Genomic DNA, 22,933 nt, shown 5'->3' with positions numbered 1-22,933 from the left:
CAGGATATAACGGGTTATAAGGACAGGATTAGTTATACGGCCGGAGAGTATATAATATATAATATGAGGAATATACAGGATATAACGGGTTATAAGGACGGGATTAGTTATACGGCCAGAGAGTATATAATATATAATATGAGGGATATACAGGGATATAACGGGTTATATGGACGGGATTAGTTATACGGCCAGAGAGTGTATAATATATAATATGAGGAATATACAGGGATATAACGGGTTATAAGGACGGGATTAGTTATACGGCCGGAGAGTATATAATATATAATATGAGGAATATAACGGGTTATAAGGACGGAATTAGTTATACGGCCGGAGAGTATATAATATATAATATGAGGAATATACAGGGATATAACGGGTTATAAGGACTGGATTAGTTATACGGCCGGAGAGTATATAATATATAATATGAGGAATATACAGGGATATAACAGGTTATAAGGACGGGATTAGTTATACGGGGGGAGAGTATATAATATATAATATGAGGAATATACAGGGATATAACGGGTTATAAGGACGGGATTAGTTATACGGCCGGAGAGTATATAATATATAATATGAGGAATATACAGGGATATAACAGGTTATAAGGACGGGATTAGTTATACGGGGGGAGAGTTTATAATATATAATATGTGGAATATACAGGATATAACGGGTTATAAGGACGGGATTAGTTATACGGCCGGAGAGTATATAATATATAATATGAGGAATATACAGGATATAACGGGTTATACGGACGGGATTAGTTATACGGGGGGAGAGTATATAATATATAATATGAGGAATATACAGGATATAACGGGTTATAAGGATGGGATTAGTTATACGGCCAGAGAGTATATAATATATAATATGAGGAATATACAGAATATAACGGGTTATAAGGGCGGGATTAGTTATACAGGCCGGAGAGTATATAATATATAATATGAGGAATATACAGGGATATAACAGGTTATAAGGACGGGATTAGTTATACGGGGGGAGAGTTTATAATATATAATATGAGGAATATACAGGGATATAACGGGTTATAAGGACGGGATTAGTTATACGGCCGGAGAGTATATAATATATAATATGTGGAATATACAGGATATAACGGGTTATAAGGACGGGATTAGTTATACAGGCCGGAGAGTATATAATATATAATATGAGGAATATACAGGATATAACGGGTTATAAGGACGGGATTAGTTATACAGGCCGGAGAGTATATAATATATAATATGAGGAATATACAGGATATAACGGGTTATAAGGACGGGATTAGTTATACGGGGGGAGAGTATATAATATATAATATGAGGAATATACAGGGATATAACGAGTTATAAGGACGGGATTAGTTAGAGGTTGTTGTTCCAGTGAGAAATCAGAGGCAATTTTTGAGTCAAGAAGGAATTTTTCCCCTTTTTGAGGCAGAATTGGAAATCGCTTCGATGTGGGGTTTATTCTCTTCTTTAGCATAAACAGCGAGGGGTAATTGATGAGCTTTCTGTCTTCTTCCAACCCAAATCACTAAGTAACCATTGACAATTAAAAAAAGCAGCAACCATTTATGGGGACTCTTACAGCTCCGATCTTTGATTATCTGCTGGGGTATTTTGCCTATAGGCCATATTCCGTTTTCTCCATAAACTGTGGCTTTAAGCAGCAGAAAGATTCCAGATGGTTTAAAACGATCTTTAGACGTTGCCCAACCTTTTGATTTGGACGGTCGCGTTAATTGCTGGAGAAGTCCTGTAGCTTTAAACTTTTAACGAGCTTATAACAGACATATGGTCACAACGTGAGATCGGGAACGCGGAGTCCGAATGTTTCTTTGGATTCTATTAGGATACATTGTACTAGATTTTAACAGAATTGGATACAATTGACCTTCAGGCTGGCATTTTCTTATTTTATTTATTTTTTCTGTATCAGAGCTATTTTTAATTTAGTACAACGCATCAGTAACATATAAAAGAATATAAAGGAACTGGCCTCCTGAAGGCCACAATGTTAAAAGGTCATTAGTTATTTTTTTTTTTATGAAGTTTCAGAAAAATACGATTTATAGCGATATACAACGACCTGGGGCAGATTTCATACTATCCATTACACAGGGCCATGTCAGTCCATTTTGCAAAATAAGCTCACTGGGACGGCCCCCCGTAGTTCATCTTACCTTTAGGCCAAATTCATACACTGACAACATGCTTTATGAGATAATTTTGTGGATTTTTTTTAGTTATACCCTTTTTGGGGAACGTGAATTAAACTATTTCAAATTTTGTGAATTTTGGTGAATTTGTCATCGTCTGAAAGACAATAAGCTGCAGTTGGCCAAGATGTAAGACTTTAGCCTTGGTGTTCAAAATCCCAGTTAATTGAGAGAGGAGGAAAGAGAAAAAAAAGAGAGAATGAAAGAGGAAAAGGAGAGAGAAGGAAAGAGGAAAAGGAGAGAGAAGGAAAGAGGAAAAGGAGAGAGAAGGAAAGAGGGAAAGGAGAGAGAAGGAAAGAGGAAAAAAGAGAGAAGGAAAGAGGAAAAAAGAGAGGAGGAAAGAGGAAAAGAAGAGAGAGGCAAAAGAGAAGGAAAGAAAGCAGGGGGAGAAAAGAGTCAAAGAGAGAAATAGAAAAAGAGCTGGAGATAGGTGATAAAAATGCAGTGACACGTCTCTATATTTATCTTTTCTAATCAGTTATTTGATGTGCGTTAACTTTGAATTATTCAATTATCTTAATCTTAGCTTTACATTTCTAGATTAGTTTAAGGAAAGGCTTATCTCCTTATTTTTGTTGAGAGAGAGAAAGGAATGCCGTTATATTAGGGACCTTTACAGGGTAGGATTATAAAAACTATATACGTATAAACTATATGAGATAATTTTTAGATTTATGCTTAAAATTTCCATCAGGAGCTAGCGAGTTAAATGCAGGTGAGTGGCCAGACTCAACATTTAAAAGAAGGAAAGGAAGGTGTTAAAAGGAGAACGTTGTGTTATGGGGGGGGGTTAAGAAGAATAGTTCAAAAATATGACTTTTGGGAACTGAGAATTAAAAGCAGAACCTATATAAGCTATTTCTATATGTTCACAATCCCTGGTTTAGCCATCTGACCACAGAAGACCGTATGTTATGTGTGTGGCACCATCCGACTTCTGTATTATGCCACACAAGTATTTGGATTTTGTACACACATCAAAGCAAAAGATCAGCGCATACCCAGTAAATACTAATTTAAAAGCCCCCTATATGAGACATAAATATTGGGAATTCCGACACACTATATGAATCATATATCGCTTAGCCCACCACTACGTCAAATGGGACTGTACTACATGTTAACCGAAAAGAGGCTATTTAAAGCCTTCTCTGGACACCATTAATGAGGTATCGGTAGGTCAGGAGGTTAAACACTCATATAGTTTTGAAGAGTACCCAAGACTGATAACTTTTAGCTTCATCTTAACAGGAGAAGAATGAGAAAAAGAAAAAACGAGGAAAGAGAGAATGAGCGAAAGAAAAAAACGAGTAAAGAGAGAATGAGAGAAAGAAAAAAACGAGTAAAGAGAGAATGAGAGAAAGAAAAAACGAGTAAAGAGAATGAGAAAAAAGTCAGAGAGAGAGAGCGAGAGACAGAAAGAAATAGGGAGAGCGAGAGAGAGGAAGAAAGAGGGAGAGAGAGCAAGACATGTTATGTTTCAAACCAAACTTTGCGTGAAATTTACATTTTAAAACTGCCCGTTAATCTCTTTCAGGCCACTTGGTAAATCTCAGCGCCGGCCTTTTACAGAGGAAACTTAATTAAAAAAAGAGTGTCAGTCTGCGGTGCAGGATTCAAAATCATTGGCACAATTTTTTCTAGACAATTTAATAACAATAAAAATGTTCAATAATTAAAAAAAAAAGTGTTATTAAAACTGCATTCCTGATTCCAGATAAATCGTGATTCATATTCTCGGGAGAGCAGATCGTTTCGGTTAACTTAATACACGTGGAGCTGACGGAAGACCTTTTGGTTAATGAGCCAAATCCTCATTTAATCCCATTTATTATTTGATCATTTTATTATTCATGTAACGTCCCAGATTTACAGTTAAAACGTTGAGGAGTGCGTTATTAGGATAAAAACGAAAGATATAAATTGGTCGATTTCAAGGAACCATTTCAAGGCAGAACCTGCCATATTATATTATTATTTATTGGTAAATTTTAACGATTGTGATTTTTTTTTGGGCTGCAGAGCCCTGAAATTGCATTAGTTTCTAGTACATGCTATAAGGCTTGCATCCACTTAGAAGTTACGTAAAGATGTTTTACTTTACTGAGAGGGTGGTAGATAAGTGGAACGGCCTCCCGGCAGAAGTGGTAGGGGCTGATACAGTGAGGGAATTTAAACATGCATGGGATAGGCATACGGCTTCTGAACGCGACATCCTCAGCTGACATGTTAGTCAAGGAGTGCCAGCGGTCCGTGGCAGCCGTGCCCGTTCTCTGTTAAATATTTGACCACCCCGGGCAATAATTGGTGTTTCAGTAGCTTAAATAAACACTCGACGCAGATAATGATGGAGCGAAACTCTGATCTCGTTATTTAACCATTTGCTGCTCTCTGTATTTTCCCTTGACATATTTCGAGTCTTAATTCTGACATTTTATGATAAATGGAATATATAATACAGATTACCCCAGGGGGGTGGGGGCGGGGGGGTTATTACTGTCTATCGCATATATTCATACCTCGGTACTTTCTAAATGAGCGGACCCCTGAGACTCTAGAGATATTAACCCTTTAATAGGCCATCGTGAAGATTCTATGTAGCGACTCACCAAATGTCCCCCCCCCCCCCAAAATGGCTCTATTACCGGCCCTCATGGTAATCTCGATTTGTCATTCTTTAAAGATAGACTTAATTGAGTCACCTGCATTCAAGCAGGGATATCAACCACAACATACTGGGAGCAAAAGCACCAATTGGGAGTCTTACATCCAAACCTGGGAACTCTCAGCCCACTTCCCCCATTAAAAATAGCGTGTGTCCCGCGACGTCGGCAGGACCACCCACTGGCGCCGGCGGGACGCCCAAGATGTCACCGGGACCTCATACCCCGCAACCCACAAGGGGGACTCTGGGTAAGTTCCCAGATATACTTTTATATATATCTATATATATATATATCTATAGATATATATATATCTATAGATATATATATATATAGATATATATATATATAGATATATATATATATATATATATATATACATATACATGATCATAGCAGGTAGAATAGGAAGGAGTCGGCTCCAGACTGTGTGACCCCCAAGAATCTGCCTCTTCGCCCTGAGACTGGGGCAAAAACCCCATACACCATAAACATTTAACGTTCATATACCGTAGCTATTTGTTTATACTTGTAATATACCGTTTATTACCAGATTATATTTTATTTTAATAAAAATTCCCCTCCGACTCTTAAAATATATAATAATAATAATAATAAAAAAGTGACGATCGACATGAAAATAATCAATTAGTAAAAGTCTGACCTGAATATACAAAGAATGATCATTGCAGCGGTGAGGGAGATAAGAGACAGGCTGTGTCCGATGGTGTATCCGGTCCGTATGATTCCAAAGAATGCGGTCTGTGCGAGAGAACACGAGAAGTTACTATTATTATAAAAATATAGCAACATGTACACAAGAAGGCCCTAAAAGTCACAATAATGTGCGTAGAAACAGCAGAAAAAGTGTTAAAAATTAAATTGTGTCAATGAAAACACATTCTTCTTCTAAATGCCTGCAATACCTCCCTAACATCCCTGTTTAATTTATCCAGTCCCTCTTTGCCACCCGGCAGCAGTAAACTAAACTATGTGATTTTCTCTAAATATTTCACTTAGTTACATAAATAGCTGTCAATAAATAAAAAAAAAAAAAAATCGCATGAAAAAGTCTTGTAAAGCCCCACCCTGCCCACGCCTCTAACCACACCCCCTAAAATAAATCTGGCCATTGGAATTATTGGGAGGTTTGATAATTTATGCGGTAAGAGGTATACGAGTTGGGGGTTTGTAGAAACTATAGATCTTTAATAACCAAAATAAACATTTTTTTTTTTTTTAATATATATATTTTTAAATTAAATATTAAATTAAAAATGTGATTATTTTCGATTGACAAAGTATTAAAATGAGAGTTTTCTTTAATAATATTTCGCTTCAGTTCTGGGCATTTCATTTTTTATTTGGTAAAATTATGTGCCGTAAATGAAAGTCCTCTTCAGTTTTTTTAATTTAATTTTCATATGAAGAGTACATATATCATGTTTATTTTTTTATATATTTTTTTAATGCACCGAAAACACTGTCCCCAATATTTTGAACAGAATAAATGGAAAAATGTTAAATTGAAAAAGCAATACATTTCAAGGCTTTGGCAGGAATTATATATCATTTATTTCTTCCCAGTAAAAAATAGGCTATCAAAAAAATAATAATAATAATAAAAAAAAAATAAAAAAAAATCCAGATAAACTAATGTGTGCGCAGCTTGGCTTTCAGCCTGTTCAGTTTGAAGCGGACATCGCCGGGTGTCTTTGTTAACATTATTGCTTTGGAAATTTTAATTTAAAAAATAAAATAGTATTTTCCCTTCACCAAGCCTGGGTCGGTGTAATGGGTGGAAAAACACAGAAAAACAACTTCATTTCCCATTTCTATATTTATATAAAAAAAAAAACTATAAAATGGTATAGCTGCTAACGGTGCAGAATTTCCCCAAGCAGTCTTGACAAGGGGGCTCACGTCCTGGCTGACTGTTATTTTGGCAGAACGTCGGCGAGTGAGAAGCAGCTATTCCCGACTACATGCAGGTAAGGCCACTATCAGTATAGATATCCCATTATACTTTATAGACATCATCGGAGGGAGCCCAAAATCTAGAAGTAGATTATCAGAGGCTAAGATGTTTTACTTTAATGAAAGGCTGGTAGATAACTGGACCAGCCTTCCGGCAGAAGTGGTAGAGATTAGTACAGTGAGGGGATTAAACATGCATGGGATAGACCAACGACTGATTAAGGTTTGAGTCTTCACTCTATTGCTGTCAGTCATGTGATATTTTGGTGACTTTCCCGGCTCAAACACCACACTGAGCTGATGCTTTATGGCGATGCTAATGAAGTCCGTTCCTCCATAGACTTTCATTAGTCAGAGAGTCCTGCTGGTTGATTGAGACTGAGCCATTCTATTGTTCCCCATAGGCAGTATGATAAGGAGTCGGGGTGTTTAGTAGATCGGGGCTCAGATAACAGTGAGAATCATACAAATGGCTGATATGCAGCTGCCTGAAAACATTATATTATGGGGCAAAAACTGCACCTGGGTGAAAAATAAAAAAGTTCAATTTTTTTTTTTTTTTTTTTATCGGATACAAGGAATAAAACATTTTCATTTAATCATTTTAGAAAGATGATGCCTAAACACTAATTAACATCTTCGTTTCTCGTGGTTCATTTGACATCACGTCATCTTTTTGTGATTGGTTTCCGCTTACATTTTTAATAAAGTGCCAAGTACAAGGTCGAAATTATCCAGTGTTCTGCCTCTTCGGTCTCGTCGTCTCTATTGTGTTTGAATATCAGTAATAGGAGAGTAATGATTTCGAGACGGCGCGTTGTATCAGCAGTAATTTCACCGCCATTGTCCTCGCTGAAAGCTCGGTCCCTTTCCTGACGATTTCTTCCCGTCTCAATTAGTGATCGAGCCCGAAACGTCCAGTAATTGTAATGAAAAAGCCCCGTTATTGGAACAAAAAAGTCCCCCCCGCCGCGGCAGCGACCTGATTATGGATCTTAAAGGAAACGCTGTTCTGTATCATGGAATTTATAATCCCGAAAGCAGCTCTTACACCATATTTACTACTATACCTTTTTTTGGGGGCTTGGAGGTAAATTTTAGGCCAGTCGGCATGTTCAGCTAAATGACAAAGGCTTTCTGATGCTTACAAACGTACCCGAAAATGAACTGCATAAATAAGCATGTAGAAAGCTCTATTGTGGCCCTCGGTGGCCAATCCTTGGTTTCCTTAACCAGAATACCTTCCGAGTGCCCCTGTTTAGTTTGACCAGTCCCTCATCAGATGATCTCCCCTTCCTGTGAGAATCCAGGACTGTTGAGAGGTATGTATCCATTCAATGACATAGAAACATAGACTGTTGGCAGATCGGCCCCATTCGGCCCCCGTCTAGTCTGCCCGTTTCTCTTGCTGTAAAGACTCAGTCGTTGGTCCCGTCTTAGATTCAGGAGCCGTATGTCTATCCCGTACATGATTAACCCCTTCATTTCTCACAGGCTGACAGCCTGGACTCCACCTTGTCAGCGTTGCCGGCTTCCTTCCCACTGATTGTCTGTGATGGAGCAACACCCGGGGGGCAGATAAACTGTTATAACACATGATCGGGCATTGCCTTTTGCCTCCAGAACAGGAGAGACTTGTCAGGGTCTGCCAGACACTGCTGGGATCTCCAATCGCAGCCCCTGCTGGCTGATTGCACGCATTGCGATCAGAAATGCAAGGCTATGGAGCCCTGCTTGCTGACCATGGTGTGATCAGTGCAGAGGAGATTTGAGGGAAGAGATTGAGAAACGGCGTTCTCAAAAGTAATTTTTTTAATTAAATATTAATAAATAAATAAAATATTATATACAGTGAGCTTAGTGATTAGCGAACGATGCGCCGCGCGATGTTTTCTACGCGACAGACGTACCTGATCCGTTTGGCTGCTGTTCGGATTGAAACCACAGGTGAGCGCGTAGGGGCCGGGGTGCAGCTCCGTCCAGCCTTGGTCAGTGCAGTTTCTGGACACGTTTGCTGCAGAAAAAAAGGCTTTTAATGTTAATAGATTGTGAACCGGATCCGACCCGCAACAACCCACGAAAAACCACAACCATTCATTCACCTAACAGCGTTAACATACTGATATAAAACACTTTATATTTAACAGACATTATACAGAAATAACCCCCAGCGCTGTATACAGTAATATAACCCCCAGCGCTGTATACAGTAATATAACCCCCAGCGCTGTATACAGTAATATAACCCCCAGCGCTGTATACAGTAATATAACCCCCCAGCGCTGTATACAGTAATATAACCCCCAGCGCTGTATACAGTAATATAACCCCAGCGCTGTATACAGTAATATAACCCCCCAGCGCTGTATACAGTAATATAACCCCCTGCGCTGTATACAGTAATATAACCCCCAGCGCTGTATACAGTAATAACCCCCCAGCGCTGTATACAGTAATATACCCCCCAGCGCTGTATACAGTAATATACCCCCCAGCGCTGTATACAGTAATATAACCCCCAGCGCTGTATACAGTACCCAGCGCTGTCTGCAGCCCCGTTGCAACACCGCACTGAGCGGATGCTTTACGGCAATGCTAATGACGTCCATTCCTCCACAGACTTTCATTAGCCAGAGAGTCCAACTGCGCAATTAAGACTGAGCCATTATATTGTTTCCCACAGGCAGTATGATAAGGAGTCGGGGTGTTTGTCTAGTAGATTGGCGTTCCGATAACAGAGCGGGAACCTCATACAAATGGCTAATAGGCAGCTGCCTGAAAACATATTAAGGGGGAAAACACTATCTCTGGTTTAAAACAAGGAAAGCAGAGTTTGGGAAAAAAAAGGATTATTAATCTGATACAGGAATAAAAAAAAATCGTTGGAAGTTCCCCTTAAATCCTCCCAGGTGACCCGTGACGTGTAGAGATTGCATGTAGAGCTGCATGTCTCCGCCCCCTTTTTTGGTGGATGGTATCTTAGCGTGTTCTGTAAGATGGACAGGTCCTGGCAGGGTTCAATCTTTGCTAAGCGAGGATGAATTGAAAATGCTTGCATGTGAAGTAGAGGCATGATGGGTAAGCAAGCGGCATTTCTAAGCCAAAAAAAGTTTTTTTTCCAACTGAAAGATTTTTTTTTTAAACTTGGGAAAAAGAATTTGCTACTCGGCGTAGAAACTACAATAAGAATAAGACGAGAGGGCTCAGGCAGTAACGTTTACCTCAAGGATGAGTAGCTAGAGACACCCGCAGCTTCCAGCGATGCCCCAAAAACAAGGCTTACGTGGCCAACAACTACTTACACCACTTTAGGGATACTCAGGATTATTAACATTCCACAATGTTTATAAAATGTAAATAATCTCCACAATTTAGAAAAAAAAACCCGTTCTGCATAGAAACCTAAAATCTGCCAGCAGATCGGCCCCCATTCGGCCCCCGTCTAGACGCCCGTTTCTCCTGCTGTAAAGACCTTAATCAGTCATTGGTCTCGTCTTAGATTCAGGAGCCGTATGTCTATCCCACGCATGTTTAATCCCCTCACTGCATTACCCTCTACCACTTCTGCTGGGAGCCTGTTCCACTTATCTTTAACCTGTGATCCAACACAACTTTTCGTCGGTCCAACGGATGATTTTCATTCATTGCTGACGTCAAGTTGACAAATATCTCTATGAGAGACCCGGCTACCCCTAGTCCTGGAAAATGAAGGAGATGGCTCTTTCTTGCAGGCAAAACCCCAGCCTGCATATTGCTGCCTATGACATCAGTCACACAATGATACCCTGACACGCATAGCTGCCAACAGTCCCGAATATGCAACTAACAAACTAATGAGAGTTAGTTAATCTCTAAACAAACTAATGAGAGTTAGTCTAATCAAGGTGTCCCCCACCACTAGGTGAGAAGACGTTGAGAACATTGGGAGAACTTGAATAATGAGTTAAAAAAACAACCCTCCGCTGGTTTCCATAATGTAGTTAATACTTAATGGAGAAATATTATGTTTCTCTGTTTATTATATTCTGGGGTAAAACCATCGACGCTGACATTTTCCAAAACTGTTGTCAGATTTATCTTCTCAGCCTCCTTCCGAACAAAGTCGATATATATCCCTGGGGGAGGAAAAGAAAAAAGCAAACCAATGCATTCAAATGACCAGAGTTGTGTTTACCGTTATTCTGTGTTCTTGGCAAATATCATTCAATAAAATGAAGTTCTCCAACTCCCGTGGGGTCCTTCGCTGTCCAAAGCAGCATCTCATTTCATCTCTTCGTGTGTTGGCAGTCATCATCGATACAAATTAAGAACGTTTTTTCTCTCGGTGGATTTTCAAAGAATGTGTTTATTTACGACCTTTGTTATTGCAACATAATAAAAAAATACCACTTATTGGGTCGATAAAGCATTCTAACGGAGGAGGCAAACGGGTAGGAAGTGTGGAGAAAGCAAAGGAAGCTTCCAAGTTGTCTCCGATGTAAGCCTTTGGAGAACTTTGACGAGGTTGGTGGTGGCCATCAAGAACCTCCTAAACAGACATGTCATGTCTTCTACTAGGTATGGTCTAGTCTTCTGGATGGATAGACCATTCCAGGTGGTGGTGGCCATGGACAGAGAACATAACAGCAAGCTCTTTTTCCCATCCATGGTTATCTCTTCATTTTGTATTTCTTGAGTTTGTTGGGGTTTTTTGAGTTTGTTGGGGTTTTTTTTATGGATGGCCCATTTTCCTCGGTTGTTGATGAGGATACAAGATCCATGCTCACTGGGCGGTCAAATCATACAGAGATAACTTCTTACAGAGGGATCACCAATGAAAATCACCCAAAACAGCAAGTAAGAGAGGACCTTGTCCTCTCCTGACACAGTTAAAAGGTAAAAGTCTTGTACCAGACCGCTGGATATTTAAAGTTACCCTCACCCCAGCTCATCAGGTATGATGTAGGGGGTCTCGGTGACCATCTGCCCACTTGAGGGGGAGAGGTGATCCAACTGCAACACTATTCCGACTTACAATTACAATTTCGCTAAACAGGACAAGTCCCAGTTGACCAACACCACCAATGAACCTTAGGCTAGACATGAACTTTAAGCGATACAAAAATATTTTTTTAAAAAAATACATTTTCCATTAATCTTAAAAAAGGGACTTCCGACGGCTACATTCCCAGGCAACTCTCTCTCTGGATATACCCGCTAAGGCTTGAAGCTCCATTCTAATTACGATGGACATTTTAATGCTGATTGAAATGGCGGTAACCGCACAGCTGGGGTATGCCACTTCCACAAGATGCTGTAATTAAATACATTTTTTTTTTAGCTTTTTGTAGCGGCGCTATTGGTTACCGTGCTCTGCGGGGGGTCTTTTTATATGTTCTACAGGTGCTGTGTACGTGCGCAGAAACACATTATTATTATGATCAATTTTTTGCCTACGATTAGGAACACAAATGCGAAGCGAGTAAGACTTGTGGAGATTTGCTTCTATCCGATGCCTCGGGCAATGTCTGACTCCTCAATTGATTTGATGAAAAAAAAAGTAGGGACATCTATCTGGCGTCGTTACCCGCTGATTTTTTACTGTGGATGGGAAGGTTTCTTCTCTCTCTGTAATACCTAAATTACATCACATGACATTTATTTATATAGTGCCGGCAGATACTGTATTGTCGCCTTCCAACTCTTTGTTTTGCCTCCAGGAACCCCAACCTCTACCAGGTCCCGATTCAAACAGTGAGCTTAATGGGACTGAGCACCATTATTTAGTCTGAGCTATCCATAAAAGCCATAAAGTGAGGTTGAGGTGCTGTGTTGTCACTTTAAAGGGGGGCCCTCTAGGTTTGACCCAGGGTCTCTCGATAAAGCCCTGTTTCTTCAGGTCTCCAAGTCACTTTCTTCTTTCTCGATGCAGGGTGAGTAGTGGTTAGCCACTCCCATTCCCTGCCCACTCCAAACTGTTGGGAGCTAGCCCTGCCCCCTTGTGAAGCCACTCCCCCAGAAGAGAGAGCTCTGGATAGCCTGCCAGGGGAAGTCTCCAGATATACGTTTTCATTAACTCAACCCTCAACCACAGCATCGCCAGCGATCAGTCGTTGGTCTCGTCTTAGATTCAGGAGCCGTATGTCTATTCCATGCATGTTTAATACCCCTCACTGTATTACCCTCTACCACTTCTGCTGGGAGGCTGTTCCACTCATCTACCACCCTCTCGGTACAGTAAAACTTCCTGCCGTTACAATTAGCATAGAGAATATTTAATCATTAAGCGTTATTCTGTGTTATCCCTTCCGGCGTCTTTATTTAAAGATTATTAAAAGGTCGTATTCCCGAATGTCTAAAAAGCAAAACTGTTTACAAAAGGAACACGCGCTCCGAACGCATGCTATGGATCCCGTGACATTTTACATGTCAAGCCGTGTCAGCGTCTATTAAACATGGCAGATTGCAGCTGCTTGGCTTTACCCTTTACGGTTCCGGCGACAAACAAAAAAGCCATGCAAAGTCATTTTAACTCTTCTTGTGCCACATGGCTGGCCCCTTCAGAAGCCAGATATATACAGTAGATATAGATACTCCTTGCTATAAGAAGAAGCGCACTGTAGGCATGGAACACACATTTCTACAGACATTGCACCCTCCAGAGCACCTGCGTTTATGGGTTACGTCTCCGACGACAGGCAAATCATTCTGGGTGAGGATCATAGGAATTGTAGTCCTATGAACTAAACAAACTATAGAAATCTTTTTGTCACAGCCTCCAATCCTTGCACGTTAGTCGGTGTTAGAAGCTTTCCTGCATGCTGGCGAGCTAATGTAGCTATGGCCAAAAAAAAAATCTATATATATATTATATATATAATAATAAAAAAGAAATTAAAAGAATAAAATATATATACACACACAGAAAGGGGAGCGTATGCACTAAAAGAAATAAAAGGCATAAACATTCAGATTCCTGGGTTGCAGCTAGAATAATAATGACCGCAAAACAAAGCAAATATTCAGCGCATATCCAGTTAATAAAACACCTGATATACACAGGGCAAATTTGGAGAAATGAGATAGGACTCGCCAATCTTGGGGTACTTTGACGTAGCGGCAGGCGAATCGATATGTGGCCATATAGTGCGATATAGTAGATATAGTAGAGAGAGAGAGAGAGAGAGAGAGATTTATTTTTGCCGAGCAGAACGTTCCACTTATACTTTCCAGGGAAACGGGTTGCATCTCTTAATGAGTCGTGAATGTTTAAAGGGCTATTACGCAATACTGGAAATTCGTTTTATTTCATAAGTTAAAGAGGCGTGATAAACGAGCGGAGGATAAAGTCACGATCACAGCGAAAAATGTGAAAGTGCGAAATACAAATAAAATTCTACCCCTCACCATATATATAAAACACAGACTCTGCCGGCCCTATCTGGCCCCCATCTAGGCGCTTGTATCTCCTGCTGTAAAGACTCAGTCGTTGGTCTCGTCTTAGATTCAGGAGCCGTATGTCTATCCCATGCATGTTTAATACCCTCACTGTATTACCCCCCTTCTCAGTAAAGTAAAACCCAAGGAAAAAAGTGATAGGTTTTGATTGCACGCTATGAATGCAAAGGGTTAATCCTATTTTTTTTTTTAAATCTAAATTCTTCGTGTTCCACTTCCAATGTGTTCATCCTGTCACTGCAATTTAATTTCAGACTCTTGACATGCGCCTCTCTCTCCTGCAAAATACGAGGGCTTTTTAGGTTTTTTTGTTTTTTTTTTCTTAAAAAAAAAATATTTTCTCTATTTTTGAACTTTAAAACTTGAGTTACAACACTTCCTGTTAGACTACGTTACTTTGCCAAAAGCTAAACTTACAAAAAAAAGAAAAAGGAAGATAAACTAGGTCAGGTTAACTGCACTGACACTGAATCCGAGTCCTATTCCGGGAGGATAATAATTATTCCGATCAGGGCCGGTCCTAGACCAAGTCTCCCCCCCAGGCAAGAATATAGTACAACCGAGCGGTGAAGAAGCTGCAGAGACTAAGGGGCATCACACCCCGGCACAGGTGGTAATTGCTCTGCCCCCCTACTCTGTACAGCTTCTTCACTGCTCGATGCTCTGCTCTCTGCATGTCGCTCCGTGGACCACCTTCCTGACTTAAACACTATATGCAACCACACACACACATTCACGCTAACACCACACACCAACACATTCTAACACTCAAACAATGCACTTGAACACGCACACTCTGTAACAATGTACATTGACACTAATACTGTATACCGACATCGCCCCATATGCACTCACGCTAACACCCCAGCCACACCTCTAACCACACCCTCTAATACAAAAGTGCCTCTCTTTGGCCAATTAGAATGTTGGGAGCATTGAAAACCATGCCAAACATAATAAGCATAACATATAGAATATATAATTCACGAACAGCACCAAAACAGGTTAGCCAATAGGTCACTAAGAGGTTGATGACCAAGATCATAGAACCGATCCGACGGTTGCTTCTATCCAGGTACAGAAACCCAATGATTTCACCCGTTTGCGCTTTCTCCGTTCGCCTAAAGCTCCCTCGCTGAACACGGCGTCTCAATTAATCTCAATAGAAAGCAGCGCTAGACAGGGAAAGATTCGTTACAATAACTCAGAGCTGCCAGAGCCAAGCCTTTGATTAGGTCGACTTACTGGCCTGCAGGAAAAAAAGAACAGGGTTACCATCAAAGGCAGGAAAATATTGGATATTTGGGATTTCTACACTAGAGGCTCCGGTAACCGGAGGAATTCTGGGTAAATGAAAAGATATCATTGGAGGCCAAACTGACTTCTGCATCTCTATAGCTGATCCATTTACTGGGAAGATGCAATAAACACGCAGTTGAACTTCCTTTGATGCAGCCTGTTAGCTCAACTGCTTGATATAAATTCATAAAGGCGGGGGCTTGAGTTGCCGATGGCGGAGTTTATTATGTGGCTTTGACAGACGTTTGGGTTTATGAACCCAAATCATGTCCATGACATTAGTTAGTAAGCCCCTCGTCTTCATACCCAGAGATTCAGCCTCCGGGTACCCAGAGCCCAAAGGGGGCCCAGGGAGATTGAGCGTTATACATAACCCACCATATCATTAGTGGTCCAGGGGGTCCATTTAGACTATTTGGAAAGGGGAATCAAGGTCGAACCAAGGCTGGGGGGTATCACAAACCATTGAGTATAATATATAAGTGGGCTTCTGCATGAGACAGCTTGACATTTAGTGAACTAGAATTCTGGATGTCAGCCAGCAAGCACCTCTATCTTCATGCAGTTGAGTTACTGCTTAATTAATTAGGCCAAGCAGTGTGTTGTTACTAAACGCACGAAGCTTTTACAAACTATCGAATAACAATGCTTCGTGATCAAGCTGAGGGCATTATTATGTCATTCAATAAATCTTTAGGACGGCGTGAGCCGAGTCCATGCGCAGAGAGATAAATTAGAACAAATCCATACGACCAGAGCCTGGCAACTACAAATAAACTTCATTAGGACGTCTGTATTATGTGATTTTAATCCAGAAGACCTATAACCGGAAATATCGACTATCGTTCTCAGGGCCACGAGGCACGTTCTATGCCACATGCATTTGGTACAAAAATAAGTAAATAAGGCAATTTACTTAAAAGACAAAACAAATCTACGTAAGAGTTTATTTTACTTTGGCCCCCGTGTGCAAAAACTCTCTTTCTCGTTTAATTCAATGCTTTCCGAACCTGAATACAAAGTAACCTTTGCCAAAGTTCCTGCTCACAAACCATTTCTTCGATTTTCCGCCCATAATATTTTCCTGTATTAGGTACGGCCTTTAGAATTTTAATAATTGAATAAAGTATGAAAGGTGATATAAAACAGACATATTTCTATCGCGGTTCCTCGGCTCAGAGCCGTGGAACTCCTCTGTTCTCTCTGGGCAGAGCGAGCGAAGGATTGTAAGACGTGAAACGTTCCGGTGAAAGATGTCCTGGTAGAGCCGTGAAGGCCCGGCGCGTTTCTCAGTCAATGCCCTCTCCCCGCTATTTTTAGGAAAAAGTGGGTTTTGTTGGTGGAATAAGAGCACCACAACCCCTCCGATGTGATTTGGGTTGTCTATGTTAATATCCCACGGTCATATGCGTTTAAAAAGTATTGTTGTATACAGAGTGTTACGGGATGGAGGACAGGAACGCGTCAGGAGGTATCTGTGCTTTTGAGATTCTAGATACACAGAAATCAGAAAGTTGCTCAATGCAGCACGGGCAGGGATAGAACCGAGCCACATTGCCACCTTACATCTTGTGCTTCAGACCTTCAGAATTTTATAAAAACACAGAACCTGCCGGCAGATCGGCCCCATTCGGCCCCCGGTCTAGTCTGCCCGTTTCTCCTGCTGTTAAGACTCAAACCTTAATCAGTCGTTGGTCTCGTCTTAGATTCAGGAGCCGTATGTCTATCCCGCGCATGTTTAATACCCCCACTGTATTACCCTCTACCACTTCCGCTGGAAGTAGGCCTCTGCTGCCTCTGACCCTCATCAGAAGGTTGCGTTTTGCCCTTCCCACCTGTAAAAACTTGTCCAGTCTCACTCCCACACTAACATTTTTAAGGGGTTATTGGCAGTCAAGGATGTGCTCATGTGTGAGTGAATCTGTTTCTGCTACAACATAAAGAGACCCACCTTCTGTGTTGGTGAAGAAGTCAAAGTAATGAGGGCACTGCATCACCACGCTCTCCCCGACCTCCGCTGATGGCCAACAGGTTATGTTGTCCCACATTCTTTGACATCCTGAAAATGAAGGGAAAACATACAATATGTCAGAAAATCGCATCCAATAGTATCTAGATCTGATGATCTCCACAACACAAACAAACCAATCAATGGCAAAGTCCATCCATGAACCTTTGGACCTGAAGCACCTCTTGTGTTGGGAGTTCTCGTTCGGGTTGGAGAAACTTCCTAGCTCTCTTATTTTGCACTAAAATGAGTAACGCTTTACATGTTTTAGTGCATAACCTCTGCAGAGCGACCTGGCCAACGTGGGCCATTCATCATGGTTTCTTTTATTGTCCATTTTCTAGATACTTCCTTTAGAACCTTCAAAAGCACAAGATTTACTCACTATGCCCAGATCCAAACAGCAATTATTTCCAGGCTGTTGGACAGCAATAAGTATGGCCATTTATCACCAAAGAGAACTTGGGAGAAAGCCGAGGTGAACGTGGTGGCATCTCAGGGACCCTGTTGAGTTCAGCATGGTCTGGGGAGGACCTAATGGGGCATCTGCTGAGTTCCTTTAGGGTTCTGTTGCGGAATCAGCTCTGTAATGAAGTTAAAGTAGACCCGAAAGAACAGGGTTTCCAGCCGAACGTACCAAATTTTCTAGTTCAAGTATCCTTGTGTGGCCACCAAATCTGGGATAACATCTCAACTATACGATTACAATGTAACAAGAAGGTAAATCTCCAAGTTCTTAGCAGCGTTAGGGTTTGCAGCTGTTAAATGTCTTGTATGACATCATCTAGAAGAATAACTCTGTGTGACTGATTTCACCCACCTTCCACAAAGCGAAAAACCCACATCTTCAATTAAATGGCAACTTTCACGTTTTGATGCATTATATATCACTTCGAAAAACTGCCTTTGTTGTTTAACCGTTCCTGTACCCCGGGAGTCAAACAGTAAAACCTAAGCGCTACTATATCTTCAGTGGGATTTGCAAGTAAAACTTCACTTCCTCGGATAATCTAAATATGGAAGCTCAAGTGACCCTGGAAATTTGCGGAATGTCACTCAAAAGGACATTTTTGGATCCGTTTACATTCCATTTAAACTAAAAAAGAAAGCTCATCGACTGGAGTAGAACGTTTTCTTTTTATTATTATTTTGAGGGAAACCACGGATAAAAGGTTTGCTTGACTGTTCAGAAATACATATTAAATACGTAATAATAAATAATAACATTATTATTATTAATATTATTATTAATAATAATGACATTTATATAGAATCAACAATTTCCACTACTGGATCTGCTGACGGGATTGTGCTTGGCTGATTTGGGGCAGTGGTCATAAAAGCCAAAGCATCTTCTCCCCAGCCTTGACCAGCAAAGTGTTAAAGGGGCATTATGGGTGACCTTGGCAATAATTAAAAGGAATAAATTAAAATAGAAAATGAATAAATAAATATGTTCTTCAACTGGTGTCCAGTAGATACCCTAGTGGCAGGGTCTAAAATGTTGGTGTGAAGGAATCATGGCTGGACACATAAATAAGTTAACCCTTAAAATACTAACCCTTCCATAGCGGATTAAAAAGGTTATACGACTGCTTAATGGTGGCAGCTGGTCCCAAACTGGCCAGTGGGCAGCTGGTCGAAGCCCGGGGATGGATAGGCAGGGCCGCAGGCCACGGCCCAATAAAAACATAGTGTTCGTCCGCGTCTACACAGCTGTTGGCCACGCTTTACGTCATCAGACGGGCCTCTGGCCTTAAAGCGCCAGGGCTGCCCCGTCGTCGACCAGTCCTGTCCTGGTGGCAACCAAATGGTTCTAAGGCTGTCCTTATGGAAACTATGACTCGTCAGGAGGTTAAGATATTCCAAAAGAAGTTAAAAAAAAAAAAAAAAAAGTTAAAAGAGTCTGTTGAAAAAAAAAAACAACAAAAGACTAAAACCAGCCCGTAAATTTTCCAGGATCAGGGTATAAAAAGCTTTTGCAGATCCCAGGTTTCGTGATAATAACCAGACATGAGCAGAAAATAGTCCGGCCCGGGGTTTATTTCTCTGTGGGAAGAGAATTCCTGTGTGTTTCCAGCACATACCTTCCTGAATTATTAACAACGAGCCGACCTGACGGACTACAAACAAATCACAGGGGCTGCGCTTCCTTATTTTATTGCATGCTCCGGGGTTCATTTGTTCTTAATTTACTATGTAAGAGCAGTCTAATAATTCCGAGGCGAACCTCTCTGCGCACCGGGTGATTAATAATTACAGATTTTATTTGATCTTAAACGTCTCCTGGAAAAAGGAACTCCACGTCCTAGAAGGGATTCGGTCACCAAGATGGATAATACTTCAAAATGCTGACATTTAGAATCAAAACCCAATGCTGGAAACTTATAAGAATTACAAAACTATCGGAGATCCTCAGTGACCTTAAGCTTTATACACAACCATTCAAAAGTTTGGGGTCACTGAGCTGTTTTCATGGAACACAAGGATATTTCTGGCTGTAACATAATTACAAAAGGGTTTTCTAACCATCAGTTAGCCTTTTAAACTTAAACTTGGATCAGCGAACACAACGTGCCATTGGAACACAGGAGTGATGGGAGTGATAAAGGGCCATTGGAGCACAGGAGTGATGGGAGTGATAAAGGGCCATTGGAACACAGGAGTGATGGGAGCGATAAAGGGCCATTGGAACACAGGAGTGATGGGAGTGATAAAGGGCCATCAGAACACAGGAGTGATGGGAGTGATAAATCCACTTCATTCGCTCCGCCGAATATTATCATTTCCCGGTTATGCGATTGCCTTTTGATCGCCATTTACGGCAATTATCAAAAACGCGTCACATTGGCTTGATACGTTTTAGCCGTCAAACTCTCACGGACATTCTGATACTCGCGCATTCCGTGTTTATACAATGCAATCTTTCAATGTTGGGTCTTTTCAGCACAAGTGTTTTCCTCCAGCAGAAACGCTCATTAATCAAAGGAAGGAAAAAGATGTTTATTTGGAATCATTTTTGGGCCGCTAATAGGGAATGAGTCACCGACCCATTCATTTGGAATGCGCTACAATCGGCCCGTCGGACATTCTACTTTCTCAGGCAGCATAAACAAACAAAAACTGATAAAAACTCATAAGGGTCCGCACTTGACTTTAATGGATTAGACTGGAAGCGAACAGCATTTTAATTCCTTAGATACAATTTTTCCCATGCGGAGGGAAGCTGAGGATCGCAGGTCCAGTTACAGTCCTGCAAGAAGACTTTTGGGGCTAATAACTGACTTTTATACCCGTTTTAATGCCCCGCAGTCTGCATTTGGGGCTATAAGTATTATCACACGCAGAGAAAACCAGGTGAAAGTCCTTCTTGCTATATATATATATACCACCCAACAGTCCTGGTTAGCTGCCCCGTACCATGTTTGGGTAATAAGTGCCGGATTCTCTATATCCCACGTACAAACATCTCTATATTTTTTTTCTCTGATCTCCTAAGGTATTTTCCTCCATGTCAAGATGTATAAACGGAGCCCGGGGCCACGCGTCAGATTCGATCAGCGAACGCTTCACAATACGCGAGCGACGGGCGTGGAATATAAACGTTTGAACAAAGCCGTTCTGCATCAGAACGGAGAGAAGGATAGGAGAACTTCTGATGGTTATCGGAATCACTTATGGGGAGGGATGCTGGGAATGGCAGTCGGGAATGCAAATATTAACGCAAATGGGCATTCTATTAAAAAAAATAGAGAACTTACAGGCTCTTTGCATTTTTCTTATTTCTCCCCGCAATCTCATGAACAGCTGGCCAATCAATCACATCCAGAAACCAGGTCATTTTAACCCCTTAATCAGGGCTGGACTGGGGATTAGGTGGCCACGGCACTGGGAGGCTGATTGCTGGCTAGCGCGTCCCCTTTTTATGCTCATGTAGCATGTGGCTGGGCATATCTGGCCAGTGGTCATGAACCGCTGCACCTGGTCGGCTGCTGGAGTGGCAGAACGGGAGCGTATGGAGCGAGGTCAGGCACCGGGCCTGCCCTTAATGCCGTTGCCGGTGGAAGATGGCGTAGGTGACCATTAGGATGTATTACGTTTCCCCACCAGTACACCGGAGATCGGACAGGCATTAGAATACCTGCGAACTCTCCCGTTTTTGGTCTCCGGGACTGTCCTGGATTTGCCCGGAGACTCCGGGTGAAGCGCCACTTCTCTGGGCCTCCCCGTCCACTTCCTCTACAAGGGCTTTTTTCCTGCAAGCGACATCAACGGGACCGCCCACAGACATCCGCGGGACCGCCCACAGACATCCGCGGGACCGCCCACCGACAATCCATAAACTTCCCAGGTATACCCACTCCACGCCCACTCCCCTCCCCCTCCTACCATGCTACAAACCGCGATCAGCAGCCCGTCCACCATTGTCAGTGGACTGCCCACAGTAAATCGGCAATCAAAGATATGAGCATCAAAGAAACACTTTAAAATAATATTAAAAATTATTCCAAAAATAAAGTGTTTTGTTTTTTTAAAAAAAATAAAAAATCTGTTCCGTATATTTGGCGCCATCTTGATCTTTTCTAGCATAATCCACACAAAAACCATTCTAATTATTTAATGTTTGTTCATCTGATCCACCAGATAATCATCCGAATAAAGATGTGCAACGGAGGCCACAAGATACAAAACCACAAGTTTTTAAACAGGGGGGGGCTAACAATTAATACAACAAATTTCAGCTGATTTAAATCCAAAATCCAGAATTTCTGCCTCATAATTATATATATGTAAACAGTGGAATTTCAATTAGAGATAAAAACGTGGCTACAGAGGCACAAATTTATTTTTTCCATCTTGTGAACCATTTTAATCATTTTTTTCTTTTAAAATTGTGCAAAAAATATCAAATGTGAACTATTTCCAACCCCAAGCAAGAATTTGATCGATTGTTGTGATATTGTGGTTCGGCCTATAGATCCCGTCAGCGTATTCTGCCCTACGGCTATAGATAGCGACATATATCTTACCGTAGGTTACATCTCGTGTGTTTACGGGATATAAACAGAGATTAACCCCACATGTGCTGTTTTGGGGGGCTATGAGTAGAATAGTGCGGTATAATTTACCCAAATCACGATAAATACTTCATTAAAAGGGAATTGTCAACTTAACAACTCGAACAAGAAAATGCATTAAAACTCTAGATTTTTTTTTAATTAAATTTTTTTTTATTTAGGTTAATTTTAAATCTAGTGATTTTTGGTTTACAATGTGTTTTAAAAGTATTTTATATTTGCTTTTTTG

The 22,933-nt window shown here is 41.0% G+C and overlaps 1 protein-coding gene across 1 annotated transcript in view; it reads right to left on the bottom strand.

The window, feature by feature from the left end:
- The window catches only part of LOC128498026 (vasoactive intestinal polypeptide receptor-like), an 87,541-nt gene that overhangs the window by 14,617 nt on the left and 49,991 nt on the right, over positions 1-22,933 (bottom strand). Inside the window, exons 3-5 of the mRNA XM_053468296.1 lie at positions 17,570-17,677; positions 8,793-8,896; positions 5,570-5,667 (exon numbers count right to left, since the gene is read on the bottom strand). Of these exons, the coding sequence (XP_053324271.1) occupies positions 5,570-5,667; positions 8,793-8,896; positions 17,570-17,677 (310 nt within the window). The remainder of the gene's footprint in view (positions 1-5,569; positions 5,668-8,792; positions 8,897-17,569; positions 17,678-22,933) is intronic.

Source organism: Spea bombifrons, chromosome 5 (assembly GCF_027358695.1).
Source record: "Spea bombifrons isolate aSpeBom1 chromosome 5, aSpeBom1.2.pri, whole genome shotgun sequence".
Lineage (NCBI taxonomy): Eukaryota > Metazoa > Chordata > Amphibia > Anura > Pelobatidae > Spea > Spea bombifrons.
The sequence above is the reverse complement of the archived record's forward strand: the minus strand, read 5'-3'. Positions and strand labels throughout refer to the sequence as shown.